At 37.5% G+C, this 21,719-nt stretch overlaps 1 protein-coding gene and 1 non-coding gene across 3 annotated transcripts in view; both read right to left on the reverse strand.

Annotated features, from left to right (window-relative positions):
- Positions 1-658: 658 nt before the first annotated feature.
- Positions 659-21,719, reverse strand: part of MNAT1 (MNAT1 component of CDK activating kinase) — a 159,588-nt gene continuing 138,527 nt past the window's right edge. For both annotated transcript variants that reach the window (XM_060174893.1, XM_007519267.3), the window contains one exon: positions 659-1,097. In XM_060174893.1, the coding sequence (XP_060030876.1) occupies positions 977-1,097 (121 nt within the window). In that variant the 3' untranslated portion in view covers positions 659-976. The remainder of the gene's footprint in view (positions 1,098-21,719) is intronic.
- On the reverse strand, positions 15,059-15,189 carry LOC132533640 (small nucleolar RNA SNORA44). Its single transcript, XR_009545497.1, has one exon. It is a non-coding gene; the product is annotated as a small nucleolar RNA SNORA44 (small nucleolar RNA).

Below are 21,719 nucleotides of genomic sequence, written 5' to 3' on the forward strand. Positions count from 1 at the left end.
AGGAACCCTCCTACACTGCTAGTGGGAATATAAATTGGTCCAACCTCTATGGAGAACAGTCTGGAGAACTCTCAGAAGGCTAGAAATAGACCTACCCTATAATCCTGCAATTCCTCTCCTAGGGATATATCCTAAGGAACCCAACACATACATCCAAAAAGATCTGTGTACACATATGTTCTTGGCAGCACAATTTGTAATAGCCAAAACCTGGAAGCAACCCAGGTGTCCAACAACAGATGAGTAGCTGAGCAAGTTGTGGTATATATACACAATGGAATACTACTCAGCTGTAAAAAAAATGGTGACTTCAACCATTTTCAGCCAATCTTGGATGGACCTTGAAAAACAAGATCAGAAGAGAAAACACAAGTAGAACCTGAAATGGAAACGGCATATTGCACCAAAGTAAAAGACTCTGGGGTGGGTGGGTGGGGAGAATACAGGTCCAAGAAGGATGACAGAGGACCTAGTGGGGGTTGTATTGTTATATGGGAAACTGGGGAATGTTATGCATGTACAAACTATTGTATTTACTGTTGAATGTAAAACATTAATTCCCCAATAAAGAAATTAAAATATATATATATATATATATATATATATATATATATATATGTTCAAGTAAAACACTGTAATAAGAGAAAAACCACAAAGCTTAATATAAAGTCTAGCTTTATTTTTTAAGAGATTTTACAAGTGTGTCAACCTCAAGCATACATAAGCGAATTATTCATATCTTCCATTAGATGAGGCTTAAGGCTTCAATCCCTCTCAGAAAAATATAAAAAATCTTTTTCACAAATATTTATCCACTATACTACTCAGCTTAATTCTGAAATGTTCTTTATAAATACTTATATAGCTGCTAGTGATAGTACATAGCTGCACTTAGCTATAATCTGATGTTTGTTTTACTTCTGCTAATAACCTGGTTAGTCTATAAGGTCCAGATCTCCTAAAGGAGAAATAAAGGTTAACTGGGCTGCCAAAAAAGCCCACTGAAGGCATCCTGTAGTGCTCTGTGACAAGCAAGAGAAGAAGTATAACCTCCAGCAAGGTCCTGTGGTGAGGCGGCTCTGACATGGTTTAAATACCTAAAACAAAACAAAAATAGCAGTTGATATAGAAAGCACATTTAAAACTGGTAACATTTTCAAAAGCAATAGTAAAACATACAAAACTGAATGGGAATTTTAAGATTGAAATGTCCACATTTTCTGGAGGGATTCATCCCTTTGAAAAGGTGTCAACATACCAACTGCACCTAGACTGCTTTAAACTAGTTCTAAATTATAAAACAAATTAATTATTATCTAAAAACATTTATGAAGGAGGTTCCAAAAATAATACTTATCATTAAAATGTTTAGTGTTCCCATTTTTCAGAAATAATGTTTTTGGTTGACAGTTTTTCCCTTTCTTATATGCCATCTACTCTCCTTCCTAGTATATTCTTAGTAAATGGATATACAGCAGCATAGCAATAGTAATATTGTATTACTAAGATTTTAGATACAATAATGACTATTTTACATGATTGTATTAAAACAAACAACCCAGACAAAAGGGGAGGGAGAGTGGTCCGTGAGGTGACATAGTGATAAAGCTTTGGACTCTCAAGCATGAGGTCCCGAGTTCGATCTCTGGCAGCACATGTGACAGAGTGATGTCTGGTTCTTTCTCTCTCCTCCTATCTTTCTCATAAATAAATAAAATCTTAAAGGGGGGAGGGAGAATATACTTGTTACCATAGAACTATTATAATACTGTCTCCTTCCATGCAGGAAAGGAAATCTTACAAAATTACAAGTGCAAGAAATCTCTTAGATAGTCTCAGTTCTAAAGAACGTTACAGGGAAGGAGAAGAAAGAAAGGAAAGAAGGAAGAAGGAAGGAAGGAAGGAAGGAAGGAAGGGAGAGAGAAAAAGGAAGGAAGGAAGGAAGGAAGGAAGGAAGGAAGGAAGGAAGGAAGGGAGAGAGAGAGAAAAAGGAAGGAAGGAAGGAAGGAAGGAAGGAAGAATGAAAGAAAGAAAGAAAGAAAGAAAGAAAGAAAGAAAGAAAGAAAGAAAGAAAGAAAGAAAGAAAGAAAGAAAAAAGGAGAGGGAGTGAGAGGAAGGAAGGAAGGAAGGAAGGAAGGAAGGAAGGAAGGAAGGAAGGAAGGAAGGGAGGGAGTTAGTTCTAGGGGTTCATATGGTGGTGCACCTAGTATAGTATACATAGTGCCATGCATGATGACCTAGGTTCAAGCTCCCGACCCCCACCTATATGGGGGGGAAGCTTCAGGAGCAGTGAAGCAGTCTGTAGGTATCTCTCCTCTCTGTCCTCTGATTCTCTCTTTCTCTCCCCTATCTCTCTGTCATTCTCTACCAAAATAGAAATTAAAAAAAAAAGTTCCAAATGTGGATATAGAATATTTTTTAAATGATTTGAAAAGACAGTGAAACAGACACCATTTGTCTTCAATCACAAAAGTATTAGCAATTAAAGTATTCTACTTTGGCAAAAAATAAACACAGACCTAATAACACGGGATAATACTAAACAAAAAAGAGGCAACTTGTTAGGAAGGGTACCAATAATGCTGGAAAACAACTATTTCCAGTTTTGCTTTAATGTCTAGTTTAAGAAATCACTTTGTTTCTTCAGGTCTCAGGAAGTAAAGAAGCATTACCCACCTTAGAATTATGGGTATAGCAAATGAATAAATCAGGCACCAGAACATTTGAATAAGTTGGAAACTTTCCTGCTCTTTCATTCAAACTTCCTGTATGTCAAAGTCTTGCTGCATGAGCAACTTGTTATTTCTAACATAATAACAAGCCTGGTTTACATTTGTATTCATGTTTAATAAGCCTTTGTTGTTAAAAAATATGTGGCAATATGAGGTCAAATAGAAAAAGTGATTAACATAAGATATGTATAGCCTCCTAAAATAGGTTATTTTTCATTCAGATAGCCATAAATCAAGGTGTTAATCCTTTGCTTCTTTGCCAAGGATGAGAGAAGAGGATAGAGTCGAAGGAAAAAGAAAATTAATATTTATTGAGCAACAATCTCCACATTTTAATTGTATATTTATAGCAATGAAAGGTATTTGAATATGCATCTTCAAAAGTCATATACTGATTTATAAATTATACAATAGTAATATGTACTTACACTAAATACAAATATTGTAAACACATAAATATATTTATATATAAGAATCAAAATATTTAAGGAATGAAATAAAAAATGCAGCACTGAAGGATGATCATAGGTCAACTATGGGCAAATTCCCTAGAACAATTTTTTACTTCATTCCTTCTTTCTGCTTTGAGCAGCTAAATTAGAAGTTTTTCTTATTATTGTTATTACTTATCATTTTATTGGGGGGAGTAATGGTTTACAGTGCAACTGTTGACACATGGGTAAAAGTTCTCATCTCCCTGTAAGAGGTATCTTCAAAACACTCTCACCCCCAACACAGGTAGCCCTCCACCATCATGCACCCTTAACCTCAAAGCCCCCATCTCACCAAACCCTCCTTCAAGTCATTTGCTCTGGCACAACACACAAACCCAGTTCAACTTTTACTTTGTAGTTGCCCTAATCTTTAAGAGAAAGAGAGAAGGGAGAAAGAGACACACAGACAGGAAGTGCCAAGCACATGTTTCCATGGTGTCCCCAAGTTGTACTGGGGTACTAGGGCTTTACACATAGCAAAGTATACAATCTACTGGGTGAGCTAACACCTGACCCTGAAATAAAAATACTTAAATAAATATGGGGGCTGGGTGGTGGCGCACCTGGTTGAGTGCACATGTTTCAATTGTGCAAGGACCCAGGTTCAAGCTCCTGGGCCCCACCTGCAAGAGGAAAGCTTTGCAAGTGGTTCAATCAGTGCTGCAGGTGTATCTCTCTGTTTCTCTCCCTCTCTCTCTCCTTTCTCCTCAATTTCTGGCTGTTTCTATCCAATAAATAAAGATAATTTTTTTTAAAGTGTATCCTCCCCCTACATTTCATCTTATATATCCTGTTGGGATGTACCACACTATACGTACCACACTAATACGGAGATCACTATTATCAAACAGTCATTACCAAACTCTTTTTGTTACTGTCACCAGGGTTCCATTGCTCAAGGTGGACTTTTCAAGGCAGAAAGTGACACACAGAAAGCTAAACAAACAGAAAGATATCATAGTACCAAAGCTTCCCCCAGTGTGGTGGGGGGTGGGCTGGAACCAGAGTGGCATGCATGGCAAAGCAGGCAAGCTTCCAGGTAAACTATCTAGCTAGCCCTCATCAAATTCTTGATAGAATCTTAGATGCCGGGGGGCTGGGTAGCACACCTGCTACAGTGCACAAGGATCCAGGTTCAAGTCCCCAGTCCCCACCTGCGGGGGGAGAGCTTCACAAGTGGTGAAGCAGGTCTGCAGGTGTCCATCTCTCTCCTCTCTTTCTCCTCCTTTTTAATTTCTGATGGTCTCTATCCAATAAAGGTAATAAAGACATTTTTTAAAAAAAATTTAAAGAATCTTAGGTGCTACAGTATTTAAACAGGGATTCAGTAAACCTACCACATGAACATAAACATACCAGTTTATTCCTCTGAGGACTCAGTAAAATATCAACTGTGAGGACTTTGATGCATGAAAAATTAGGTATTACAGCACCTCAAAATTTCTACAAAAGAAAAAAAAAATCAACCCATAAAAAAGGAACAGCATAAAATCAAATTCTCTTTACTATGACCTTAGTAACTGTCACACAAAAATTACTACTGGTATCTTGGTAATGAAATGTCCCACTCCTATGAGAATTTTACAGCAAATCATCCATACCCTAGATAATGTATTATATGTTTCCTTTTCTCAGACCCCAAAAAGACAGCCGTAAACTTAGCTCCAGTGACTGTTTCCTCGTGGCAAAATTCAAGCACCACAGTGGAATGTCTGTTAGCCTTAAGAAGCCAACTAAAATAAATGAGAATTGGTTTTCATAGCTGTAATACAAACCACTGTGCAAGTTGTTGTTTTGATTCATCACATTTTGGTACTACTTGCTTCTGGGAATGTTGAGTCATACCATCCCTGGCTTGGCAATTCAAGCATAAACTTGCAGTGTACATACAGCTTTTTATATGTTATCCTGAGAAACGTGAAACAGCTGCACCGCTGGCAGGAAAACACAGGACTACCAATAAAATATCCAAAACAGTTGCATCTTTTAATTTATGGCGGTGCACTGTTTCCATAAAGAGTATATAAAACAGTTCAACTTTTTATAGGTGAAATGTAATAAACAGTCATACTCATTAATGCCATAAATGTGCAAAAAGGAGTTTATTTTAAATGATTAATTAGTGTTTGAAAATAGCATTTCTTGACCAGTCATAATCCAAAGCAATGAGCAAATATTTTAAAATTTGAGTTATTAATGCTAAGCTGTAGATTTTCACTGCCAAAATCAAGATAATTAAAATTTCTTTGCACAGCACTAAAGAAAATACACTTCCCTTCTTGCAATCATTTTTATTAAACATGTCTGAAAGAACACTTCTTTAAAGAGACCAGATTATTTACACTGCTGTTTTTGATCCTTAAGGTCTCACTAAATAGTTACTGTTAAAATAATCAAACCTATTTTCACCATACCAACGTACCTTAACTCCAATTTTAAAAAATAAAACAGTTCACTCTTGCTATTCAACTGTGGACTTTTATTTTCTAGGTATCTTAACTTAATGGTCTTAAACCCTTTAATTATTGTGGTACACCAAAGTATTTTAAAGGACCTGCCACATTGAAAATCACACAATGAGAATTTAGTGTTTTGTTTACTTTTTCACATCAATCCACATCTGTGTTGTTTTAATTCTTTTATAACCTTTACATGTATATCACTGAGTAGGATTCCTGGGGTTTCTGACAGAGGTCAGTATCATTTCATGTATACCTTTATACAATAGAATGAGGAAGAAATCCTGGCCAAATTTATTTCTAAAAGTCAAGCTCAGTTGAATTTAGAAGTCTGGAGGTAATTGCTCTATTTAGCCAATCCAGGACATTATTTGAGTTTTTCATGAGTTTAGTTTAAATACCTGTAAATCTTATAAGCAGAAACCAGGAAAGAAAAAAAAGGTTTGCTTATGTTGGTACCTATACCTTATTTTTTCTGAAAGCAGATTAAACTCAAAGATTTTTTTTTTAAAAAAAAGATCATACTATTTTTTTTAAAAATTTTAAAAGGGCATATTTTTAAAAAACATGTCTAAGATAAAACTTGTACAAAGGACATTTTATATCATAATTTTATACTCTTCTTCAAGTTTCCTTCCTTTTCCATTACACATCAAACTCCTTTTCAAATAGACTTTTTTCTTTGGGGGGAGGGGGAGTGTCAAGGATCCGGAGATTAAAGATTAAATACCAGAAAACCACACTTGAAAATATGTGTGTGTGTGTGTGTGTGTTTCTGCTTGCATTTAAATTCATCAATGCATTAGACAAACTAGTTCCAAATAGCTTTACTTCCCAGCCCTAAAAATTAAAATGAGATGTCATTAGACCTCAGCTATCAAGACCAAGAGTTCTTATAAGAAATCCTGCCAAAGCTATAAAAGAGCTATAAAAGGCCTTAACAGCCTGAACTCTCTACCTCAGTCAGATTACAAAGCAATCAAGTAATACTCAATTATCACTAGGAACATTCTAAAACCTGAGGACAGTAGTCAGGTATCCTATCTAATCACTGTGTCAGAAAATAGGCAAACTGTCTACAGAGGAGGAATGGATGGAAAAAAATGAGAATATATTCTAAGATAAATAGGGAAAACACTATAGTTCATAATTCTGAGAGGAATTTTGCTATAAAAATACATGGTTTCCTTAACTCCAACCAGAAAAATAACTAACTTTCATGTTGATGATATTCTGTATATTATATAGCCAGCAGATGAGAACACAATTTGAAGTAGCCAATTATTAAACCTGATTGTAGATTTATACACACATGTTGGACTCAACTGAACATTCCAGACATTTAGGCCATCCCAACACCAAAGCTCAGATTTAATAATTACAAGCAGTGATACCCTTGTACAGCTATGTCCAGATTGCTAACACAAGCCTTTCTGAATTACACATAACTGCAATTTAAGAACTGTTTTTACACTGGGATGTCGTAGATGCTCAAATCCACCACATCAGACAGATTCTAAAAAAAAAAAAAAAAAAAAAAATTAAAAAATTTCCTGCTTAATTTCAGAGAAAGACTGAGAGAATGGGAGAGAAAGAAGGATACATACCACAGCAGCATTCCAACTGTTTAATAAACATCCTAGTGCAGGTGTCCCCATGTGGAACAAATGGTCTTGAACCCAGGTGCTCACATGTGTGACACTGTACTAGGTGAGTTATTTCTCAGTTCCTAAACTGTAAAATGTATTGCTATCAAAGAAGATGCAAGGTACTTTTGGACAGGGTAGCTATTTTTGAAAGATGAGGTCACTGTATAATAAAAGGAACATACTCTTGATTTGAGAGTGAATTACTGAGCACATATTCATGAAAACAAATTACTATATATAAATGTTGAATTAAAAATTTTATGTTATAACAAAATTGTTTTTAAATTCTTTCAAAATCAGGTGTTTCCTTTAGTAACAAGTTACATAATAAGCTTGAATAATTTCAGTGCTCTTATCCTGAGGTAAGATTAAGCAGAAAAATTGTATGAATTTTTAAAAGTAAGCTTTTACTTGTTGAATCTTAAACTATGTATTCAGGAAAACTAGGAGCAGTGATAAAAAATAAAAAGCATGAAGAATTAGTATGTCACAGAGGAAAATGACACTTTTGTGGAATACAAATTAGGCATCATAAAACAAATATTCTAGTTTCTGAATTTTTTTAAATTTATTTTCCCTTTTGTTGCCCTTGTTGTTTTTTTTTATTGTTGTTGTAGTTGTTATTGTTGATGTCATTGTTAGGACAGAGAGAAATGGAGAGAGGAGGGGAAGACAGAGAGGGGGAGAGAAAGACACCTGCAGACTGCTTCACCGCCTGTGAAGGGACTCCCCTGCAGGTATGGAGCCAGGGGATCGAACCGGGACCTTAAACCGGTCTTTGCGCTTTGCGCCACATGCGCTTAACCCAGTTTCTGAATTTTTAAAAGTTCCTTAAAAATCCAAGTACCCGGGAGTCAGGTAGTAGCGCAGTGGGTTAAGCACACGTGGCGCGAAGCAAAGACCGGATCCCAGTTCGAGTCCCCAGCTCCCCACCTGCAGGAGAGTCACTTCACAAGTGGTGAAGCAGGTCTTTCTCTTCCCTCTTTGTCTTCCCTTCCTTTCTCCATTTCTCTGTCTTAGCAACAACAACGACATCAATAACAATAATAACTGCAACAATAAAACAACAAAGGCAAAAAGGGGGAATAAAAGGAAAAAAAATCCAAGCACCCAATACTGTCTTGTCTGATGTGGTATTTCACTATGATTTCTATTATACTAACAAATTTATGCCAGTAATTCTTTTTTTTTTTTTTTTAACTATAGCACTGCTGAGTTGTGGCTTATGGTGAGTGGGGTGTTAAACCTGTGACTTTGGAGCCTTAGGCGAGAGAGTCTCTTTGCATAACCATTATGCTATCTACCCCTACCCTTGATCATATCTTGACAAAAGCAGGATGAGTAATTTTCCCCAACAGTGGGTGGGACAGGCAACAAAGAGTAATTCATATGTATGTAAGCATTTTAAAAATTACTAACTACCTGCCATATATTGAAACAACCCCCCCAAAACAGAAAAGAGTCCACATTCATATGGACTCTAAAATTTGAGAGGAAATAAAAGATGGTAAATAATATTATGAATGAGAAAATCAGTACTCTCTGGATTGGATAAATTGAGAAGATAATTTGAACAGTTCAGAAAAATAAAAATCTTCATGTGCAGATAAAATAGACGCAAACACAAAAATTGAGGGGAAAAAAAAATCAATGAGTTGGAAGATACATCCAAGAAAATCATGTAGGAGTTAGCAGTACTAAAAATAAGACAATCTTGACAAAAGATGGGAAATAACCACTAAAAAAGGTTATTTTAGCTATCAAATCACACCAGAATAGGAAGAGTAATAAAGCAAAAGTAAAAATGAACTAAAATCATCACCATCATCATATACTGGTAATACAAATTGAAAGGAAAAGCATGCTCCAGTGGCGCAATCGGTTAGCGCACAGTACTTACACAAATTGAAAGGAAATTAGAAGGGGAAGTCTGATTTGAACCATCTAAGTTGTTCTATGTCCTCTTCTAAAAAGGAGATAAGTTTTTAAAAATATATTATCTAGTAATTCAAAGTGACAGAATTATAATACTTATGGCTGTTCTTGTATTTGAAATATTTAGCAATGCTTTATTAATGCCAACCTCTGTAGATTGTCCAGGCAGAATTACTACTTTCTTCCTCTGAATTCTTTTATTTATTTATTTTCCTTTCTTGTTTTATTTGACAGAACAGAGAGAAATTGAGAGAGATGGGGAGATCAAGAAGGAGAGAGACAGACCACCTACTACCCTGCTTTATCACTCATGAAGGCTTTCCCCTGCAGATGGGGGAACAGAGCTTGAACATGGGTCCTTACACATGGTGATATGTGTAAGTGCACTTAATGGGGTATGCCACCACCTGGCCCCCTCAGAATTTTTATAGTCCTGTATGTCAACTTAGCCTATGTCTAGCATAGATAAATTTCTAGATAACAAGACCAATACCTGCATACTAAACAGTCATCTTTAAAAAATTATCTCACCTTCTAAGCAAAGACTAGAGAATTTTAAAAATTAAATCAAGATCCTTGTCAGCTGACAGGTTTAAAAGTGTCCATGGTAATATGGCAAATGAATATACGAACAGGGTTAAAACCACAAATTGTGAAAGATAATGAAAGACTGACTGGAAGACAGGATGTACATCAGTCACTAAAGAGAATGGGAAGGTTGGTTTCCTAGAAGTAAGATGATGCCTATTATGATGATGGAATGGGTATGGTGCATATCATAAAATGATCTTATTGTAAATATAAACATTTGCATTTCCTTAATTGTCTATTTGAATATTGTTTTAAGATTTTAATTCATCTTTATCTCATTAGCTGAACTCAACACTCAAAATACATATTTTAACAGAAAAAAGCTATGTTTACAAAGAAAAAACAAGAAATTCAAACAGAACTGGATACGCCCAAAGCTAGCTGTTTTGCAAGATATTTATTTTTCCATTCAAAGCTCCTTCTCAAAAGCTCTGTTTCATACACTGGAATTTGAATCATGTCAATAACTTAGATAAATCTCTAAAGCAAACAATAACAAGCAAAGACAAAGTCAAGTGGATAAAATAACTGATGTTTTCTCTTAATTATGGATATTTTTATTTTCCAGCAAGTAAAAACAGGTTCATAAAATATCTACTCAGGGGACCAGTGACTGAAAGCAGTAAAGTTTAAAAAAAGCTCCAAGAATTCTGGTTTTATAATACATAACAATTTCAAGTTTTTAGAGACATTTTTTAATATTTAAGCCCACAGAAAACTTGCATTTTCTTCCAAAAGCAAAACCACAACATCACTTTGTGGAAAAAAATAATCTATGCCCATTATCATAAGTAATGTGCTAATGCAATCAGTTTTACCAAAAATGAAGATCCTCTGAAATAGAATGCTTTTAACAGACTAGTCAGTTAGTTGGTTAAATACCATTTGGATCAAAATTTTCATGTGTAAAGAAAATATTTTCCTCTTATTTAAAAAATTATAGCATTATTTTTAGTATTCTGTTTTGGTTCCAGATGACATTTTTTGGAAATAACTTATGGCTTTGCACATGCTGGTACAATATTTTAAATAAAACACATTCTAATCAGTTACATATGACTTGTTTGGAAACTCATGTTTTTAAAAGTTTACTTTCATAGAACCTGCTTCGCTGTATTAGAAATTTCCTTTATAATTAAAAACTTAGAAATTATTTTTAAAAAATAATTTAAAAGTCCATTTTTCTTAAACTCTACTTTTTCAAAGATTGAAAACGTCAGCTTGGGAGCAATAGAAGAACACATATGGGGGGCCGGCGCTACCGCCGCAGTTTAAGCGCACAGGGCGCAAAGCACACGGAGCCACGTTAAGGATCCTGGTTGGAGGCCCCAACTCCCCTCCTGCAAGGGTGTTGCTTCACAAGCAATGAGGCAGGTCTGCAGGTGTCTATCTTTCTCTCTCCCTCTCTGTCTTCTCCTCTGGATTTCTCTCTGTCCTATCCAACAGCAATAATAACGACAATAAAACAAGGGCAACAAAAGAGGAAAAAATAGCCTCCAAGAGCAGTGGATTCATAGTGCAGGCACCAAGCCCCAATGATAACCATGGAGAGAAAAAAGAGAAAAAAACCACACATGCATAAGATCCAGTCACTGAAAAAAAAAAAAAAAAAATCCAATACTAAGGAAAAAAGTCGTTTTTTAACATAAGTAAGCAAACTGTTTCTAAGACTTGTGAGAACTATAGTGACAGAAGCAGCCTCTCAAGGAGTTTGTAACACACGGAGAGGAGAGAAATTGGTCTATAGCTGGTGGCCAGTGTTGGGTCTTTCTTTGGTTTCAAAACTGCTATAATCTTCACACGACGCCAAACTTTGGGCATAGACTCAAATTCCAAGATGTGGGACAGGAATGAAGCGAGCCACTTCTTTGCCGCGGGACCCAGGTTAAGAATGAGTTCTGGGGTGATGTTATCATAGCCAGCAGCTGTTCCCAGTTTAACCCTCTTCAAAGCATCTTCCAGTTCAGACAGTGTAAAGGGAGAGAGTTTTGGAGATGGACAAGATAACCGGAAATGGGATGACCACTCATGGGAAATTTCTCTTTTCCAGACTGGGTCGATCTTAGCACGTCCAACTTGAGTTAGGTGACTGGCCACTGAGTTTGGAGATACGGGAGGATGGGAGACGGAAGGGGGTTGGCTACCGGCACCCAGTCTGTGAAGAAGCTTCCAGGCCTTCCTACTTGAGTGGGTGAAGTTCAGACTTTCCGTGAGTTGTTGCCAGCGGGCTTGGCGTGCTGCATCCAGAGAGGCAATGAGATGGTCAGCCACATCTGGGTCGCCCGACTCATCATACTGCTTTAGTAGTTGCTCGCATTCAGCATCAAGACAAGGCGTATAGTTAGCACGTCTCCCACGAGGAATGGCTTGGGAAGCTGCTTTGAAGATGGCTTGGCGGAAGCACCTGTAGGAATCTTCAGAAGGGATAGAGTTAATTGGAATTGCAGGAATAGATTTGTTGGTAAGATCACTGAACAGACGCCAGTTTGCTTTCCGAAAGTTCCATCTTAGTTTCTCCAAGCACAGAATCAGTGGGAGTTGGAGACCAATGTGGATGATAGCTGGGCGGTGATGACTGTGCGGGAAGATCTTGAGAACTTGTCTTGTAGCGGGAAAGGCTTGGCCGTTGACTGTGCTAATCCAGCACAGGTCGGGTGACGAGTCTTTATTCCATCTAGCACTGTGAAAAGAGCCTGGCTGTTTGGGATCGTATAATAGGGAGAGGTCATTCGCTGAAGCCCAGTTGGCTAAGATAGAGCCGTCAGCACGAGTGGAGGAATATCCCCAGTCTTGGTGATGACTATTAAAGTCTCCAACGTAAACGGCTGGGTGATTCGGGCTACGCAGGACCTCATTATCCCATGAGGCACTGGGAGGCTTATATACGTTGAAGAGCTGAATAGTTCCAATAGTAATGGAGTCGTAGAAGGTTGAAGAGGCCATATGGTAAACGTCCGCAAGACACGATTTGGCTCAGCCGTGTTTAGGATGGAGATTATAGCATATTAAATTGAATCCACTGATGGTGAATCGAGCAGCTTCATCGACTACAATATGTGTTTCTTGTAGGCAGATAACATCTGCCTGATGCTGTATTGCCAATTGACCAATAAGAACGCGTTTGGGATGCATTGGATCGACCTTCTCGTGGTGCATCCCGTGAGTACCCATTCATTGGGGAAACTGACGATCCTTCCTAGCCGACTGAATCCACATGGATCCCAGTCACTTTCAAAGCCAGCAACAAGCAGCTCCTGACAGCTTGCAAGCTGTTGGTCCTGCTCTTCGAGTCCTCCAACTTAATGTTGAGGGGCTGTCCTTTGCCAAACGCATTCTTATTGGTCAATTGGCGATACAATAATAACTACAACAATAAAACAAGGGCAACAAAAGGGGATAAATATTTTAAATAATCTTTTTAAAAAAAAGATAACAGGAATACAGTTCCCACCACCAGAGTTCCATCATCCATCCCCTCCATTGGAAGCTTCCCTATTCTTTATCCATCTAAACCAAAATCCTTTATGGAATGCAGATGGTCTAGCTTCTGGTAATTGCTTCTCTACTGGACACAGACATTGGTAGGTTGATTCATACCCCCAAATTGTTTCTATTTTTCCCTAGTGGGGTAAAGTTCGAGAGAGGTGAGAAGCCTTTTTATTTATTTTCCATTTTTTATTGGATAGTACAGAGAGAAATAGAGAGGAGATGGGAAGATTGAGAAGTGACTCCCCCTGCAGGTGGGGAGCTGGGGCCTCGAACCTGAGAATTCTTAAATGGCTTTCCTAGACACCTTGGATTCTGATCAAGTGTCTTTAAGGTATTTTTAAACAGAATGTGTTGTTGTTACTCCTTTTACTGTTAAGTTTGAAAAAACTATTGGGACTGGGCAGTGGTGCAGCCAGTAGAATGCAAGTTACCATGTACAAGATCCTGGGGTCAATCCCCTGTCCTCACCTGCAAGGGAAACGAAGTTTCACAAGCAGTGAGGTAGTGTTGTAGAAGTCTCTTTCTCACTCCTTTTTTTTTTAACTTAAAAATCTTTAATTTTTTTTTTTTTACCAACACCAGAGAAAGATGTGATGATTGGGATCAATCTTCAAGCCTCAAGATTCATTTAAAGCCCAAAGATCTGGCCACTGCAGCCCCTGCCACTTTTTAGTCTTTTTCTTCCTGGTGCCAGCACTAGTATAAAAAGTCAAAGTTTCTCAGGTTGGAGGTATTGCTTGACCTGCCAACACCCATGTCTAGCAGAGAAGCAATAACAGTGGTCCGGGAGGTGACTCAGTGGATAAGGCATTGTACTCTCAAGCATTAGGTCCTGGATTCAATCCCAGGCAGCACATGCACCAGAGTGATATCTGGTTCTTTCTCTCTCTCTCTCTCTCTCTCTCTCCTGTCTTCATGAATAAATAAATAAAATCTTTGAGAGAGAGAGAGAGAAGCAATTACAAAAGCCAGACCTTCTTTCTGCACCCCATAATAATCCTGGATCCATAATCCCAGAGAGTTAAAGAATAGGAAAGCTTTCAGTGGGGGGGATGGGATATGGAATTCTGATGGTGGGAAATGTGTGGAATTTTGCCCCTCTTAACCTATGGTTTTGTCAATATTTTCTATTTTATAAATAAATTAAATTTTTTAAAAAGTCAAAAGTGGGGCGTCGGGCTGTAGCGCAGCGGGTTAAGCGCAGGTGGCGCAAAGCACAAGGACCAGCATAAGGATCTCGATTCGAACCCGGCTCCCCACCTGCAGGGGAGTCGCTTCACAGGCGGTGAAGCAGGTCTGCAGGTGTCTATCTTTCTCTCCTCCTCTCTGTCTTCCCCTCTCTCCATTTCTCTCTGTCCTATCCAACAACGACAACAACAATAACTACAACAATAAAACAACAAGGGCAACAAAAGGGAATAAATAAATAAAATAAATAAATAAATAAAAAGTCAAAAGTGCCTTATCTCAGCTTGGTTCCTCTTCATTCTCCTTCTCTATACAGCCGATTAAATCCTCAAAACAGCAGGTGAAGACAGCTTTACTGGTAACAGATCCTACTGTAAAGCAAAACTTAGCAACTGGTCTCTGTCACATTTTCAGTATCTGACATAGAAAAGCTGCTGAAGTTAAAATTTTCATCCAATATACTCATCATTCTAACTGAATTGATAAAAACTCAAATGAAAGGCATTCTAGCCTATGTTCTAAAATACAGGAAAGGTGAGGGGCAGCTACAAGTATTATGCTGACCTGTGCTGTCAAAGTCTTCCTAGATTATTCTCACATGCAGTTGAAGATCCCATAGCTACTACCAGCCATGAATCTTATAAACATGCTATCTCTCTACCTCTTTATCTCACCCTTCCTTCTCAATTCACTCTTAAAAAAAAAAAAAGAGGTTGGGGGGAATGGCTGCCAGGAGTAGAGGATTCATCCTATTGGCATGCGCCCCAGTGATAACCCTCAGGGCAATAACAAGAATTAACTATTATAATATAGCTTTAGTATCAAATAGACATGGTGTTAACTTCTTCGTAGTGGAATCAAGAAAATTCCACAGCTGTTCAAAGTTGTTTTAAAATGTCAGGATGGTGTGCATAAGACAGGCTCCAACACATAGCAACTACTACTAGCAACTACTATAGAGCAGTAGTAAATGAACACCCCACCCCACCCCCCCAAAAAAAAAATCAAGTAACTAACAATTTTAGTGAATGAAGAACTGCTGACCAAACAATGATTTAGAAAGAGAAGTCAAACAGTAAGAAAGAAAACTAAAGAGTATAACAAAATATAAGAGACTGTTTAAGCAATAGGGGAATGGTTCAACAAAGGAATCAAATAAAGTCTACAAGATACCCACTATACTTTGTAATGGAGATGTTGGTGGGGCCAGGTGGTGGCACACCTGGTTGAATGACATATCACAATGCACAAGAACCCAGATTTGAGCCCCTAGTCCCCACCTGCAGGGTGAAAGCTTTGTAAGTGGTGAAGCTGTGTGACAGAAATCTCTCTGTCTCTCTTCCTCTCTATCACCCACCTCCCTCTTGATTGCTGGCTGTCTTCATCTAATAAATAAATTAAAATATTAAAAGATAAAATAAACTATTAAAAGAGATGTTAATGGCTAATTAATAAAATTGGATTCTATGTAAATTCCTAATTATATTATATTTAAAGAATAAATCAGGAAAAAAGGAAATAGAAATACTAACATAAAATGTCTTTCCGGGGCCAGGCGGTGGCACACCTGGTTGAGCACATACACTATAGTGTGCAAGGACACGTGTTCAAGTCCTTGATCCCCATGTGCAGGGGGAAAGCTTCATGAGTAGCGAAGCAGGGTTGCAGGTATCTCTCAGGCTCTCTCGCTATTTCCCCCTTCCCTCTTGATTTTCTGCTGTCTTTATCCAGTAAATAAACATAGTAAAAAAATAATTTTTAAGTCTTTCTACAGTGTGATGTTGAACATGAACAAAACAGTAGTTAGAGGAAGATTCAAGACTGATGTAATAAGTATCCCATTTCAAGATGAGAATTTGAATATGTTCAAGAACAAAATCAAGTTTCAAGGGTGAAGCGAATATATGAAAGGGGGCTGATGACCAATTTGATGGTTTAATACCTGTGTGCTGAAGGGCTTGGTAGGCCACAGCAAACAAATGTCACGGTTAGCCCCAGTTGCAATAAAGGCCTCTCCCTCTAAGGATAGACAGGAGTTAACTATGGCTGCAAACCCAACCTAGTTTCAATTTAAGGTGTGGCCTTTGAGGAGATAAGTTATCATCTCTATTTTCCCTGTGTAGTAGGTTGAAAGGTTAATGGCTGAGTGTGAAAAGGAGTGGGAGTCAGAGATAGAGAGTGGTTTTCAAGAAAAGTCATTGTAGCAAAAGCAACCATGGATACTGGTAAAACAGACACCATTCTACTTGGCTATATAGTTTACTCCATTATTTAACAATTCATATATTTAAAAATATGTCCAGTCACTCTTCATACGTATAGGTTATCATACACTGTCACAATACAATTAAAAAACTAAAACTCTCATAAGATTTTTATTCACAAAGAATAAAGTATATGCTTTAAAAGGAACATTAGTAAATTCCCTAAAGGTGGGGGTAGATAGCATAATGGTTATGCAAAGAGACGATCATGCCTGAGGCTCCAGAAGTCCCAGATTCAATCCCCTGCACACTATAAAGAAGAGCTGAACTGTGCTCTGGTAAAAATAAAATTTAAACAAAATTTGCTTTTTTAATTTGAAAATTCCCAAAAGGCCTATCCCTTCCCTTGTCTTATAATTACAGAGAGAAGGCCAAAGATTTACTCAGTCTCAAGTCTATATTCATATTATATAGTCAGTGTTCCTTATACAAAATTAATTTTATATTCAAAATTTCCTCCAAATAAAAATAAGGAATAAACTTGTTAGAATTCTTTCCTTTAAGTTTCCTCTTTTTCTTGGCAAAGAACTCTGGGCAGAGGTCAAATTGCCTGACTCCTTTCTCTTATTTATAATAAGTTTTTCTTGACATATTTTAAGACTAGAAAGGAGAAGAGGGGAGGGAGAAAGAAGAGGGACAAAAGAAAGAGTAAGTTACCCGATCCAGCTTGCTGGTCCTTTTTGCAGCCATGGCATCATCTCCCTAGACAATAACTTGGGTCCACCTGCATAACAGATGTCAGACTCAGGAAAAAAAAAAAAAAGAAAGAAAGAAAGAAAGAAAGAAAGAAAGAAAGAAAGAAAGAAAGAAAGAAAGAAAAAAGGAAGGAAAAAAAAAACCATACCTTCAGGGGAGTCGCTTCACAGGTGGTGAAGCAGGTCTGCAGGTGTCTCTCTTTCTCTCCCCCTCTGTCTTCCCCTCCTCTCTCCATCTCTCTCTGTCCTATGCAACAACGATGACATCAATAACAACAACAATAAAACAAGAGCAACAAAAGGGAAAATAAATAATAAAAAAAAAATTTTTTAAAAGAAAAAAAACACTAATACAGTCCTGGGCCCTTTGGAATATAACTTCTTCTTCTAGCGTTTGCCCTTCTTCCGTAGCCAATCAACAGCGTCAGGTTGAGCCTGATGTAAAGTTTCGAGACCTCCTTTGAATCTGGAGAGGTGGCAGTTGTTGACTATGTGGGTCATAGTCTGTCTGTAGCTGCAGGGGCAGTTCGGTCGGAATATAACTAAAATAGGTCTACTAACTATGTACTAAACGGAGATCCCAAATCTTCATCTAAACTATTCTAGCCTTTAGGTTCATGATTAGGCAGCAATTTGTTTGTTTGGCTTTATATGTTAATTCTTCTTTCAGTCACCAGGTTCCAGATGCTACCATGATACCAACTGGACTTCCCTGGGCAGATGACCCCACCAATGTGTCCTGGATCCCTGCTTCCCCAAAGCCGCACCCCACTAGGGAAAGAGAGAGACAGGCTGGGAGTATGGATCGACCTGCCAATGCCCATGTTCAGCGGGGAAGCAATTACAAAAGCCAGACCTTCTACCTTCTGCACCCCATAGTGATCCTGGGTCCATACTCCCAGAGGGTTAAAGAATAGGAAAGTTATCAGGGGAGGGGATGGGATATAGGGTTCTGGTGGTGAGAATTGTATGGAGTTGTACCCCTCTTATCCTATGGTTTTTGTCTGTTTCCTTTTTATAAACAAAAATTATATAAAAAATAAAAAAGCTAACCATGTCTCAAGAAAATATCTCTGAGCACAGTAAGAAGCTATAGTTTTAGAAATATTCTTACTCCTAAAGAAGTTTACTTTAAACAAGAAAGTAAAGTACACTATTTGAGCCTTGACAAGTGAAAAACACTTGAGCATACATGATGATTTTAAGTGGTACTTAGATCTGAAACTCTGATTCCTGTCTTCACATTAGCTGCTTAATTGCACTGACTGAATTTTTCATTAGCTGGCCAAATAATTCTTTTATTGGCTTTTGGAAATTGCTATAATCATATTTACTGTAAGAATTTTCTAATACTTATTTCCTTAGAGTGAACATTAAATATAATAGCAATATTTACATGAAAACTCCTGAGTCCTCATTATTTGTTTTCTATGAATAGTTAAGATAATAAAATGGCTCTCAGTACTAGTTACAGAACCAGGGGTCATTTCTCATAGAAAATTATTAGTTCTATGGGCATGGTGTATTCCATCAAAGCAAGGAACTTTGGGGGCTAGGGAAGTGGCTAGGGAAGGATGGAAGAGAACTGTGGAGGCCAGGTACATAATGAAATTATATGCATGTGACAATGACTATACTGTAATGCATTAGGCCCCTCAATAAAAAGGTTTTTTTAGAAAGAAAATTATTAGTTCTAGAAAACAAAACTGAAGTGTCTGGTTTACCAGAACCTGAAAAATTTCTAGTTTTGTAATACTTACAGAATTTTATAATTCTTTTTTTTAAATTTTTAAATATTTATTTATTTTCCCTTTTGTTGCTCTTGTTGTTTAACATTGTTGTGGCTATTGATGTCATCGTTGTTGGATAGGATGGAGAGAAATGGAGAGAGGGGATGACAGAGAGGAAGAGAGGGAGAGAGAAAGACAGACACCTGCAGATCTGCTTCATTGTCTGTGAAGCAACACCCCTGCAGGTGGGGAGCCGGGGCTAGAAACAGGAACCTTACGCCGGTCCTTGTGCTTTGCACCATGTGTGTTTAACCCACTGCACAACCTCCCGACTCCCAAAATTTTATAGTTCTTAAGGAATAAGTCAGAAATCAGCATTTATGCTGGTATAAATACATGCAACAAACTTTAAAAGTGGTTCGTGTTGGCTAATTTGGACAGATGTTTTACATATACCTGTACAAGAAACTGGTATTCTCACATTTTGTCTTTTATGTTAGTATAGCAAACTAAAATCAACATTTCTTGGCTAGTAACAAATATGTTGACATTTCTGTCAGTACGTTACATATAAATATATCTGGAAATCAAGTTTGTTGAATTAATGCAGTAATTATGTAACAAGGATATTTAAACCTTGACAAATGAGAATACAAACAGTATTATTACATAAAACTTAGTTGTGTAAAGATTTATTTTTTCCATCAAGTATATATACCTTTCTGTTGTATGTCATTTTTTGTTTTCATTTACTTACTTTTGGAGTACCAGGGAATGTACCAGGACCTCATGCCTGTGCGATGCCACTGACAAGAGGTCTCCTGGATCAATGTTTTCATTCTTTGCTCTTTTAGGGATAGTAAAGAGAAGAAGAGATACCATCATGGAGATGCTCTCAACCTCCCAACCTGCAGTGTTGTCCATGGTGTTACCATCCCATGTGGTACTGGGGCTTGAAACTGGGTGTAATGCCCAAGTTTGGTTCTTGTAATCACATGGGAAGTACTATAGCACTAAACAAGTTCCAGTGAGGTGGTATCTCTCCCTTCCCTGCCTCTCTCTTTCTCTCTTTGTATGTCTCACTATCTGAATGAAAAAGCAGTCAGGAACCCTAAAGTTTCACATTGTGAATCCCTAGCTATCAAAAAGAAAGCAAATAAATAAATATAATGTCCTTTCATAATAAAATATTGAGTGCTATAAGTAAAAGAAATAGTTGGAGGTCATTATCTGACATACCTGATAATACTTATAACTCAACAACAAAAGCAAACAACACAACTAAAAATGGACAAAGGATTTGAATAGATAGTTGTTTTTAAAAAAAGGCCAGCCAGCAGACAAGATCAACTTGCCAACATGTATGTTCAGTGGGGAAGCAATAACAGAAGACAGACCTTCCACCTTCTGCACCCCATAATGATCCTGGCTCCATACTCCCAGAGGGATAAAGAATGGGAAAAAGCTTTCAAGGGAGGGGATGGGATAAGGAATTCTGGTGGTGGGCATTGTATGGAATTATGCATCTCTTACCCTATGGTAAATATATAAATTGATGTGAAAATTTTTTTAAAAAAACAGCCAGCCAACACAAAATGCTCAGAATAACTAGTTATCAGAATACAAATCAGAACTGCAGCAATATTCCACTCAATACAATTAATCCTAATCTTAATCCCTAGCTCTTCAACCCAAACCTAGTCCAACCCAGATGTCCAACAGACAAGTACATAAGAAAACTGTGGTATATGCATACAATGGAATACTACCCATCATTTAAAAAAATGACAGAATATTCTCCTGTGTCTCATCCTGGATAAAACCTGAAGAAATCTTGACAAGAAAGAACAGAACCGGAGGAATCACACTCCCAAATCTCAAACTGTATTATAGGGCCATTGTCATCAAAACTGCTTGGTACTGGAACATGAACAGACACACTGACCAGTGGAATACAACTGAGAGCCCAGAAGTGAGTCCCCACACCTATGGACATCTAATCTTTGACAAAGGGGCTCAGACTATTAAATAGGGAAAGCAGAGTCTCTTCAACAAATGGTGTTGGAAACAATGGGTTGAAACATGCAGAAGAATGAAACTGAACCACTGTATTTCACCAAATACAAAAGTAAATTCCAAGTGGATCAAGGACTTGGATGTTAGACCACAAACTATCAGATACTTAGAGGAAAATATTGGCAGAACTCTTTTCTGCATAAATTTTAAAGACATCTTCAATGAAATGAATCCAATTACAAAGAAGACTAAGGCAAGTATAAACCTATGGGACTACATCAAATTAAAAAGCTTCTGCACAGCAAAAGAAACCACTACCCAAACCAAGAGAACCCTCACAGAATGGGAGAAGATCTTTACATGCCATATATCAGGCAAGAGGCTAATAACCAAAATATATAAAAAGCTTGCCAAACTCAACAACGAGACAACAAATAACCCCACCCAAAATTGGGGGGGTGAGGACATGGAGAGAAT

Source organism: Erinaceus europaeus, chromosome 16 (assembly GCF_950295315.1).
Source record: "Erinaceus europaeus chromosome 16, mEriEur2.1, whole genome shotgun sequence".
Lineage (NCBI taxonomy): Eukaryota > Metazoa > Chordata > Mammalia > Eulipotyphla > Erinaceidae > Erinaceus > Erinaceus europaeus.